Raw genomic sequence first — 11,570 nt, forward strand, 5'->3', positions numbered from 1 at the left:
AATAATAACAAGTCATTTACTCGTACATTTAGGGTATGAAGTATCTTTACTCCTTTTTTTTGAGCTCTAACCTTCTATTAGGTAACGTTTTTAATATCACAGTCAACTCGGCATGGCAATTTACAGTTCAACCTCGGTGCGACTTTGGCCTCCAACGTGAGACTAAAGGGACTTTGTATGGTTTGTGCTTCTAGTAAGCGTCACGATGAGTTACAAAAGGCGAAGGCAATTGAGATTAAAGAATTATTGGAGTTGGGTGAAATCAAATCGGGAAAAGGAAAAAACCAGGTCGGGACGTTAAGAAGGGTCGGGGATACACGTTGGGGTTCCCATTATAATTCCATTTGTAGTTTGATTAACATGTTTGGTGTCACTCGGGCTTTTCTCAAGGGAATAATGGAGGACAAAACTAATAATACCCGTGCTTAACGTGGAGATGCTCAAGTGGCTTATACTCACTTGAAGTCATTCGAGTTTGTGTTTGTTCTTCACATGATAAAAGAGGTGATGCAAAAGACTGATGCACTTTCTCAAGGATTACAAAAGAAATCCCAAGACATCCTTAATGCAATGGAGTCAGTTTCAGCCACAAAGGTTAGTCTTAATGATTTTAGAAACAATGGATGAGATTCTTTAATTGAGAAAGTTATTATTATTATTATTATTTTTGTCAAAGATATGACATAGAGCAGCCCGATATGAAGGCTCCATATAAATCTACTCGGTATCGGCCTCGTAAAAATGATCTTCATGTTACATTTGAACATTTTTACCGAGTAGATTTGTTTATGGAGACATTGGATAAGCAAATACATGAGATAGATTGTAGATTCAGTGAGCATAAAGTAGAGTTGTTATCTCTTGGTGCGACTTTATGCTCAAAACAGATTAATATTGGTGACATTGTTCTTCTTGTTGAGAAATATTATCCTATCGACTTTACTGAGCAAGAGAGAAATCAATTAAGATGTCAATTGGAGACTTTTCAAGTTGAAAGGATAAATAATGCCAAGCTAAGTAAGGTACCAACCCTTTCTGATCTCTGCCAAACTCTTGTAGAAACTGGAAAAAATAGTATGTACGATTTGGTTGAAAGAGTGTGTCGCCTACTCTTGACACTTCCGGTTTCGACTGAAACAACAGAGAGGGGAATTTCGACAATGAAGATATTCAAGACTCGCCTACGTAATAAGATGTCCGATGACAATCTAGCAAACAGTATGGTGATTTACATAGAAAAAGAAATTGCTAGCAAGTTTGATGCGGAGTCCATAATTGAAGAATTCAAGGTTCTTAAAGGTCGAAAGGCTAAACTTTAATTTCTTTAGTGAATCGAACCAGGTACCAACCGTTTGTCTCCTTTTTAATGTTTACCATGTCTTGGACAAGTATTTAGTTTTTTAGTGATTGAAACTTTTTTTTTATAATAATAGTATTTAATTTTTGACCCGACCCGAATCAAATCACTGACCCGAATATATTATCCGGAAAATAGCCTTAAGAAAAAAAAAAATTAGATCCCGACCCCCTACTCAAAAATTTCTAGCTTCGCCACTGTTTGTATTGCATTTGAGTTTAGAAATGAGTAATAGGAGTATATGTTAATCACTAATGTATAACTACTTATCACTATCTATACTATATTATAAAACAGATCTCCCCTGTTTACATTTTAAGTTTCAACATTTACTTTCCCAAAATGCTCATATTTCAATTCTATATTTACCTAATATTTTTTTTCTCTCCTCAAATCTCAACCAATCATTTGTTTTCTCTTTCCTCCATAAATCATTTATCACAAGAACCGTAAATCGATAAATTATAAAAATTATATGGGTGTTCTTAAAATTTCATGCTCTTTCATTAGAGATATCATTCAATATACTTTCGACGAATTTTTAAATCCGAGGGCGGATCCCGTACGGCTAAGACATTTGGCTATCACACTCTATGACCTATCACCCTCATCTTCTCACCGTCGCAACGCGCGGGTACTTGCTCTCGTTAAATTTTATGTATTAAGAAGATTAAAATTACAATGTCAGATTTAAAGTAAAAGAAGAAAGAGAGAAAGGTGGGTTTTGTAGTGTTTATGATCGATTTGTTACTTATTTTAATGGTGAATGAAAACATGACCTTGAAAATCACATTAATGTTAAAAAGCAATGGAAAACAACTTTCATGAGGTTGGTGATTCCATAGATCTTGAAGAAATATATATGCTATGGACTGGCTATGAATATATACACAACCAAAAAGTTTTGTAACAAAGATTTAACATATTGAGCAGTTGTAGAGGTGACCAATTTATACACAAAACAAGACTACTCTTCCATTAAACCAACAAAACATAATCATAACTCAAAAATAATCTTGTATGATATGCACATATGATATAGAAGCTCGACCGATCAGATAGAATTGCTAAACGGTTATTTGTAGGTAGTAGCTCTGTCATACTCCCTGCAGCAAATACCCTTCAATCTCACTTAAGTGAGTGGCAGGTGGTCGGTTAACTGGATTGTTGGATGACTTCATTTCATTAAAAAAGCAGATATTACAAAGATATGAAATCAACCATAGATGTGAAACAAAACTGTATTGTATCGCTAATAACTTTGGAATGCTTCATGTTGTTAAAAAAAAAGTACACCTTGGGCGACTTTTAACTTGTTGCAAGTGACCTAAGTGTCAAAATTTTAACACATGTTGTAGTTGCATTTCTTGCGCAAAAGAGTATTTCCAATGTTGATCAATCTGATTTGTTGTTCGATGTTGCCTAGACAATATGGTCGTCTGGCCCACTCATTAGAGGAGAACTTTCTCCTAGTGGACTTCTTGGAGGGTGATATCCCCTATATGATAGTAATGAAGATGTCAACCCATGAGCTTTTCTACTGGCTTCAAATCCTGCAATATCGAACGTGATCATCCTTGCCCTTGTCTCAACCATGTAGGAAGCTGCATCACGAGAAAAAGTTGCACCTTATCATGAAATAGAAACCATTGTTTTAGTAGGACAATTATAATGAATAGTTGAAGATTTTAAAACAAAAAGAAATGGACAAAAAAGTTATATATTGTAGGTTCACAAATTTGTTTGATTCAGAATACATAGGCACCAAGTTTTAGGCTGACTTGTTGCCGAAATAATGTGAAGCTAACCAAAAAATTCCTTCTAAACAAACAGTCGAACTGAAACCCTTATTGAAAATATTTGGTTTCAGAAATAATATGGAACCTTATCATGAATTATAACTTTATCCAAGCAAGGAAAAGAAGAACCGAATTGATGTCTTAACCTATAGATATTCTCAGATGCAAATGAATTGTCATTTACCTGCTATTTCTGGCACTTGGCCACTACGGTCTTCATATGTAGGGAATAATGCAGCTGGAGCAGTAAGAAGTTCTAAAGCACCCTGGCTTCTGATGGATCCTTCTAATAATAAGCCAATAACATTTTTAGGAAGTTCAAAACTTGTACCAGCAATATTTGTGCTCACAGTTGATGTTTCTGCCACTAGAGTCCTTAGATCAAGCATCGTCATTTTCTCAAAGATTTGAGGAAGCAACAGTTTTGAGAGCGTGATTGAGCTTTCCTGCAATGAAAACATTGAAGTGGTAGAATAATTATTATAATATACATACTCAAAATTTAGTTTCGATCTTACCTGCCATAAAACATCTACAGCTTCATGATTAGTTCCAAGTAACGACAGTAGCTTTTCGGCATCAATGAAGAATCCAAGCACCAAAGAATCAGTAACAATGTCACATATGTAAGGCTTTCCAGTCAAAACCTCATAAAGACCCAAAGTACTTCCATGTGTAAATGTTGAATGCAAGGAGTGCATGCTTCCTGTTATCTTACTTCCCCACTATTACAGAAAATATATAGTTTAGTTAAATGATCATTAGATGTGTATAGCAAATTCTTAATGTAATCCACCAGTTTAATCAATTACCTTCACCACACCATTAGAAATCAGCCAAATTCCATTAGACTTCGCCCCCTCTGTATAAAGGGCAACACCACGCAGTCTCATTATCTCTTTGGTGGACCTTACAAGTTGTTCGTGCACGGCTGATGGAAGGCTTCCCAACAAAGGATTGGCACTGACCAGTTGATGTGCTTCGGGAATGACAGCTAAAGGAGGATTTTGCAGAAGTCTCTTCGTGTCTGTCTGCGTTAAAACAGGAATTTTGTATATTCATTTGAATTATTCAGCCACTATTAGATAAGAACATATTTGCATCAAATACCTTGATAGCATTACGAAGATAAACTAGTTCCATCCTACTCAATAATCCAACCTTCTCAAGATCTTCACCATATTCAAATAGATGAATAAGCACTGAACATGCCACTTGCCTTGTTTTCAAAACATGCAGAACCTGAAAATATATCACTTCATGTGGAAGAGATACCATCTGTGAAGTCTAAACTACAGCATAACTAGCTAGTGTATAACAAGAGTGTGCCTTCAACTAACCTGCGGAAAAGCAAGACGGACATCATCCAGGAATTTTTTTGCTTCCTCTACTTCTAGTTCACTCTCACTAATGATTTCTGAAGCAATTTCACTATCACCTAAGACAAGAGCTACAGGTATTATAAATGGTTTCGCAAGTAACCAGTAAGAAGGCACTTTCTAAGTTATAGCATGACAAGACTTTTAATTCTCGAAAACAAATTACTAAGATTAATCTGTAGTGATGTATATTGTAACATTGAAGCCATTATAAGATTTTACATGTCTATAAGATGCATACTGATATATATGTATGCATAAAAGGCAATGTTGACTAATTAGCACATTTTGAGATAAAACTACTTTTTTTTATGTCGATCTTTAAAAAATTTGTACCGCTGAAGTCATGTAGTTGCTTTTGTGCAATCCTATGGGCGCGGAGAAAGGCAGCAGATATGTAACAGGCAGATTCCAACCTTTTGACTGTTACGTAAACTTCAAGCTTATGGGGTAACCAACTGGTTTGCAAAAGGTTATAATAATTAGGGAAATCAACATTAGCTTTCAATCCATTCCAATCACATAGTGGTTTATACGAAACCAAGTCAAGGGCCTCATCCACAGATTGCATTAGAATTTTTGCTGTAGATTGATTGATGTTGCCTTCTACAAGCATCCGCCAATAAGCAGCTTGCAGACCTTGCAATGAAACACACTTTACCATTAGAAAGAGAATACTTAACCCAACAAAGTGAATCCACTATTCTTCATGATACAATAAATTATCCCAGTATTTCCCAACATCCCAATGTTATATGTTCCACATTCTTATCATCTAAAAATGCATATTGCTTACCATTTAAAAACCGCATACGTATATCAGATAGACAGATGTGCTCCACATTATTATCATTCTCTGATGGAGTATGAAGTTGGATATGCTCTCCCTCTGCATCATGCAAACACTTGATATGTTTCTCGACAGTAGGCCAATCAGTAGGTCCTAATTCCTCATCGTCTACAATGTCACTAAAAGCCTTCAGTGATTTTCTCCTCATCTGATACTTGGTGTACTTTAGTATTCTCATCTACCATAAAGATTAAAAGCATCTTAGTTTGACAAAACAACTCTTGAAGTACTAACTCTGAAAAGCAGAAAAGATCACACACACAAAAAGAAAATAACAAAGCATATGTACTAGCCTTGCTTAATATGTAAACCGATTTCATAATTAATTACGACTATACCTTAGCTGGTAATAGATTATCCATTTCTAGCATTCGCAAAACAAACTGAGTAGTCGATCCATTTATAACAATTGTTAGAAACACAATTCCGCCAGTGAAGAACACGAACTGCATGAGTACATAAACAATCACATAAACTATTTATTAAAGATCAAATGCAGCATATCAGTTACTTGAGTAAATTACAATCATCCGGATGCATTGTAGAAAAGGGTACCAAAGTTCCAGTTTTGCGATTGATGTATGCTGAGGTGTCACTAGATTGCTGCAAAGAGAACACAACAAGCAATTACAAGTAGCCATGATAAAAAGTAAAAGATGATACTAGAAATTCTGATAGAAAAATCAATCACGGCAGGAATACTATGTTTAGACCACTTAAGGCTACCTGTATAGAAGCATAAATTTGACATATATTTTGAACATCATTTCGCAATTGGATTACCATTTTAATAATTTGACATCTTATTTATAAATTATAAGTACAATCGAACATGTATTATATTGACAAATCTATGCGAATCGAACATGTATTACTCTAATATCTTATTCTCAACAAGGATTGACTACTTAACGAAGATATTTGCATCACGGGCAAGATTATGTTGACAAATCTATGCAGATGAATATAGGACAATGTTGCAAGAACAGAAAGGGGAGTCACAGTCTCAGGGATTATAAGAGTTTTCAAGATAACTCACCTTAACTGAGAGAGAAAGAGATAATGCCACTGCACCTCGCAAACCCGACCATACAAGAACAATAGCTTCTTTCCAATCTAAGCCATAACCAAAATAACATATAAAGGGATACAGTGATCCAACTACTACAACCCGTGAGATTTGTACCAAAATGTAGAGGAGTATGAGGTAGCCCCAAGAATTTTCTGTGATACATTAAAATATGTTCATGATAAGGGATTAGACTTATGAATACATAGATATGTTATTGCTCAAACATATAAAGAGGTAAGTAGATTCACAGACAATTAGTAGCAATATTGTAGATATATATATAATAACAATAACTCACCATTAACTCTCTTTTCAAACTACAAACCAAAGTCATATTTAATTCAACACCGAGTTCAATCTTTACAAACGTCATCCTAATCTTAGTGTATCCAATCTAATTTCACTAGCTAGTTTTATTATCTTTCAATCATAAGGAATCAGTCATTTGCAAAGCATGTATCACAACGATAACAAACGCAAGTCTTATATAGCTAAAAAAAATGTATGTAGCGTGACAAACAAAATACGGAAGAATTAAATTACAGGTAAGTGGAACCTAGTAGGAGAACTAACGTTGGTTAGTAAGGACGCTTTCACTTCCAAGAATACCTTCAGCTATAACTACTCCACTACAAAAGAAAAAAGATGGTCAAACGGTCCTAATTCTACTTGCTAATTTATCTTGTTTCATTGTTGTTGTTTATCTATATATATCTCTCTAACTCCTAGGAGGCATAAGAAAGCTCTTGTTTTCTATAGGAGGTTTTCTTCATATAATTAAAGATAAAAGTAGTTTGAATAAAAAAATATATCATGGTTCAGGCTGCTCGTGGCAGCTTGAACGAAGAAGAAACTTTCTTCTAGGAACACACACCTTAAGATAAAGATAAGTGTGTTAGCGATATATGCCACCATTTCCCTGCAGTCCAACGAAAGAAAGGAACAACTTAAAAATAGGAGTAAATCTAAAACTACAAAAATAGAGGGATAAGCAACAGATGTGACGTCCCAATGCATAAGCAAATGGTTCTAACGCTTTAGGCCAGGCTATATCACGCAAGTCTAAGACGGTGCACTGTTCTTGTCTATTTTAACTTCATAGCAAGCAAGGCTCACATGAAAACTACAAAATGGTTTGTGACTTGAGAGTTGGCTTGGAACGTGCGTTTAACTGGAAATCCCTATGGCAGAGGGATTATAGACTCCTTTTCTGTTTAAATAAACTAACATATTTGTTTCTGTATAATGTATATCACTAGTGTTATTCAGTTTTGTGAGGTTAGATAGATTTTGTCGTAATTTAGAAATGTTCTTAAAAACTTATTTGGTCATCTGCTGGAAAGGCAATTACTTACGCCCTAGAGGCCAGCCTTTGGAATTTGATCTTATGAAGGGCTAATCCTTCCTTGTTAAGATTTTTTAGACTACTTAGATTAAATGAACATCTTAAGAGACAAAAAGTTACTGAAATTTACCAGAATTGATGCAAGCTTTGTTGTCCTCCACCTTTAAAAAGAGTTCTACCAAATGAGGCATAGAACCTGTTGAAACATTTTGTTTATGAAAATTATAAGACAAAAATAGCTTCCTGAAGGGATGCAATTCTACAGCCCATACATTACTTCATGCACCACAAGTATATATAAATCAATATGCTTGTTGTGTGGTTTGCTATAATAGTTGTACAATGTGCTTAAAGAAATCAACGTACATTCCCAACGTCATTACTGTTAACACCCCAGACACGTCAGCAACTTCTTGAGCCTATCAAACAGGAAACAAAAAGTAGCTTCTATGAAATGTGTATAAAGCACCAAAACGTACATTTTTTTCAGGAAACTATGCTTTTAAAAGATACTTAACTAAACATTTGTGATGGAATCATAATGTTCATAAAGTACCTATACATATGAAGAGGTAGTTCTTACCATATACATCTATAGCAATATGGTGTGGTGTATATCATTATCAAATGGTCTTTTGGAAGTTTAAGAAGTTACATACCACAAAATACACAAGGTAGCTTACAGCAAAAGTCAATGTAACTTCTATCACTGGATCATCATAAATAAATCCAAGCCACAAATAAGACGCCAAACCAAACGCAATACCCAATCCTACACTGAACAACCAAAAATCTATCAACCAAAGATAGCTGTCGCGCTACAAATTAACGGTAGGTTACTTACGCTCCAATAGTAGCTGCTAAGAACTTGGCAACTATCCACCAGCTGAAGTTTGATCCAGTTACCATCCGGAAAAAAAGTGTATAGACAACAATTGCCACACTGCATATATACCAAACTGATCAAATTTAGCTGCCAGCAAATGAAATAATTACATGTCATGATGACGAGATTTTAAGAGCAATAAAAATAGTAACACGTACCCATCATTCATCAATGATTCTCCTTCAATAATAGTACTTAGTTTTTTGCTTGCACCGAGCTCTTTTAAAAATGCAACCACGGCAACAGGGTCAGTGGCCCCTAAAAGTCCTCCAAGAAGCAATGAGGTATTCCAGCTCCAATTATATGGAAACATTAGCTGCAGTTAATATATTTTAGATATTCTTATATAACCAAAACGAAACCCTAACAGAAAACTCAAAAACTGATGTATGTAAGTAAACCTTTAGGACTGAGCCAAGAAAGAATGTAGATATTAGAACCCCCGGCCCAGCAAGAAGAACCATTTGTGCCATGCATTTCTGCAAAGATAAGAAGCAGTTATTTTTTTTACTTATGAAGGACTCTGTTCCAAAGACAAGATATAGCTATACATACGACACAAGAAGACAGATTTCGATAATTGAACATTCTTTTAGTTGATCGTATTATAAGAAACCAATTCTATTCTCTCGTTATATCAAGGATGTCTTGCATTTTCAATGAGGCCATGAAAAAAGAATGTGCCCAAATCCAAATGGGATATAAAATCAACCTTGATTTGATGCACCTCCATAGAAAACGAACTTTCAAAAAGAAGAGCAGGAAGAAAAACAGCTAAAAGAAGATCGGGATCAATATTTGCCCCTGCAATCAAAGCATGTATATGTAACTAAAAGTAGAAAATGCTCAAACTTATCCCAAAAGATAAAGCTGATTCGACTTACAGATTCGGATTCCATCACCAACCTTTCCTAAGCAATGGCGTGTTCCATATTCTGCAGAATAGAGACTTTTCTAACTTAGAAAACAGATATTAGAAAAGCATGAGAAAAAATTATCATCAGGAACATTGTCCGATAGCAAATGCGTTTAAATGTACTCCACATTCCATACTTCAATTCTGGTCAACAAAGGCCATTTCCCCAATTATGCTAAACCCCAATCGAGTTAAATCTTTACAAATTACAAGATACTTGGTAAAAGGTACACTGTTTGTTAACACGGCCAGGGGTACAATTACTTAAACCCCGTCTATTTCAGCTTTTGAACAACCCTAAACATCACGCCTGCCTTACCAGGAGAAAGCCAGATTTCCGATGAGGTCACTTTGGGAATCTAAATAAGTTTGTGTGATCAAGTAATCTCAAACTCAATGGGCTTTAATTAAGCTACTTCTTAGTTCTTACCAAACAGAACACGTAAAGTATATTTCAACCAGAACTATGTGGCTTTTGAGTCACCATGTCTAATTATCATCTTCCGATTCCAAATCCTCGACGTATAACGTCCTTGAATCTTAGCATAATTGTTTCCAATTTGGGTTGGGTTATAACTTGTCTCGAATCAGCTATAAAATTCCAAATTTACTTTAGCAGGTTCCCACAGTCACTTAAACCCCAAAAGTTTATTTCACCATATATTGTTTCTGAGTATGGTTAAGCCCCTACAGATTCATGACTCATTTTTACACAAGTGTTTTTCTTCATATACAGTACATTTTTTTTAATTTAATTTATTCACAGGGCTCAGTTAATCCTCTTCTCTTGAAGTAGTATATACATAAAGTATAGAATCACAAACCTAACGATCCCATGGCAATGCCAAGAATAAGTAAAGCAGCCGTGTAAGGAACTCGAGTTCCTTTAAGTAGATGCCTTGACGCCACTCCCAAAAGCAACGATATTGCTAAAAACAACACCGCATTTGTTGGCTTCGAACCACTCTCTTGAGGCATTAGTATCGGGTTGTTTTGCCAAGAATCTGCGACCTCCAACGCCATTGCCAACACTTGTTAATACAATGAACATGTTAGAAAGACCGATTTTGGAAGTAAAAGGTAAAGACTTCAATGTCCAAATACTTTTTGATGGGCACTTTCTTAATTATAACAACTTAACTCTCACTATATATGCCCGGGTTATATAGATTTCCTTTTGGGATAACACGTTTTCGTTCCGTATTTAAGAAAAAAAATAAACAAGAACCTCTGTTGCAAGAAAGTATCTGAATTGTATATCACATATATATATATAATATATATAAGAGAACACCAAATATCTGCCAAAAACAACTCCAGGAATGTTACAAATTTAGTCAAGTCAGGAACAAGGAAAAATGCATAATAGCTAGTCAAGGAATGTGTGAGAAATTAGTGATAAAGACTCTTACTTAAGTCAGCACTCAGCAATTAAGATAAGCAATGCTAATCAGTGTAAAAGCTAATAACTAGAGAATTGTTATTAACAAACAAACAAAAATAAGGATGAGAAAACAAACCTTGTTATGAAAATGAAAAGACAGAATAACAGCTTGACAAAATAGTACTCGTATTATATTACTCTGAACTAAAGATTTCTTGTCATCATTCTTCCAGAACAGAAATTTGAGGTATCTTTCGTCATGCTTTTAGTTAAAGGTGTTACACTTTTTAGATAAGTACTCGGATATTTGATTGCATTTTGCATATCAAAGTAACAAAGAATTAAACAGCTATTTGTCAAAACAAAATACAGCGAGGGCCTGTTTGTTTTTTTAACCATTGATTGAATTGATTAAATGATTGAATGAATAAATAATGTTTGTATGGATTAAGTCAATACAGTTGTTTTTTGTTTATTAAGTCAGGAAAACAAACATTTTTGATGACTTAATAGATTAAGTATTTTTGATTAAGTCATCACTTAATTTATTAAGTCCCAAACAAACACCACCTAAGGGTCTGT

At 34.8% G+C, this 11,570-nt stretch overlaps 2 protein-coding genes across 2 annotated transcripts; one reads left to right on the forward strand and one right to left on the reverse strand.

Annotated features, from left to right (window-relative positions):
- Positions 1-177: 177 nt before the first annotated feature.
- LOC122610514 lies at positions 178-1,319 on the forward strand. Its single transcript, XM_043783496.1, has 3 exons — positions 178-421; positions 503-594; positions 693-1,319. The coding sequence occupies exons 1-3, from the start codon at positions 178-180 to the stop codon at positions 1,317-1,319; spliced, it is 963 nt and encodes a 320-aa protein (XP_043639431.1).
- Positions 1,320-2,512: 1,193 nt separating this feature from the next.
- LOC122580208 (sodium/hydrogen exchanger 8-like) lies at positions 2,513-11,275 on the reverse strand. The gene is made up of 23 exons (XM_043752486.1): positions 11,125-11,275; positions 10,429-10,635; positions 9,573-9,623; positions 9,401-9,492; positions 9,090-9,167; positions 8,847-9,004; positions 8,647-8,745; positions 8,462-8,579; positions 8,169-8,221; positions 7,933-7,998; positions 7,332-7,376; positions 7,031-7,086; positions 6,425-6,609; positions 5,941-5,988; positions 5,724-5,831; positions 5,332-5,563; positions 4,872-5,174; positions 4,497-4,594; positions 4,267-4,398; positions 3,969-4,187; positions 3,675-3,881; positions 3,341-3,602; positions 2,513-2,961 (listed from the first exon to the last, which is right to left on the reverse strand). Exons 2-23 carry the CDS (start codon positions 10,625-10,627, stop codon positions 2,780-2,782), a joined length of 2,991 nt encoding a protein of 996 aa, XP_043608421.1. The 5' UTR covers positions 10,628-10,635; positions 11,125-11,275; the 3' UTR covers positions 2,513-2,779.
- Between the last annotated feature and the right edge of the window lie 295 nt (positions 11,276-11,570).

This window comes from Erigeron canadensis, chromosome 8 (assembly GCF_010389155.1).
Source record: "Erigeron canadensis isolate Cc75 chromosome 8, C_canadensis_v1, whole genome shotgun sequence".
Classification (NCBI taxonomy): domain Eukaryota; kingdom Viridiplantae; phylum Streptophyta; class Magnoliopsida; order Asterales; family Asteraceae; genus Erigeron; species Erigeron canadensis.

What these genes read in the sequence shown, in the direction of transcription:
- LOC122610514 (XM_043783496.1), top strand. Translation starts at nt 178, where the DNA reads ATGGTTTGTGCTTCTAGTAAGCGTCACGATGAGTTACAAAAGGCGAAG. An exon ending in GGACAAAACTAATAATACCC is followed by an intron (nt 422 to 502) that starts GTGCTTAACGTG and finishes ACATGATAAAAG; the next exon opens with AGGTGATGCAAAAGACTGAT. An exon ending in AGTCAGTTTCAGCCACAAAG is followed by an intron (nt 595 to 692) that starts GTTAGTCTTAAT and finishes GACATAGAGCAG; the next exon opens with CCCGATATGAAGGCTCCATA.
- LOC122580208 (XM_043752486.1), bottom strand. Translation starts at nt 10,627, where the DNA reads ATGGCGTTGGAGGTCGCAGATTCTTGGCAAAACAACCCGATACTAATG. An exon ending in TTAGCAGCTACTATTGGAGC is followed by an intron (nt 8,580 to 8,646) that starts GTAAGTAACCTA and finishes TTGGTTGTTCAG; the next exon opens with TGTAGGATTGGGTATTGCGT. An exon ending in CTGTAGATGTTTTATGGCAG is followed by an intron (nt 3,603 to 3,674) that starts GTAAGATCGAAA and finishes TTTTCATTGCAG; the next exon opens with GAAAGCTCAATCACGCTCTC.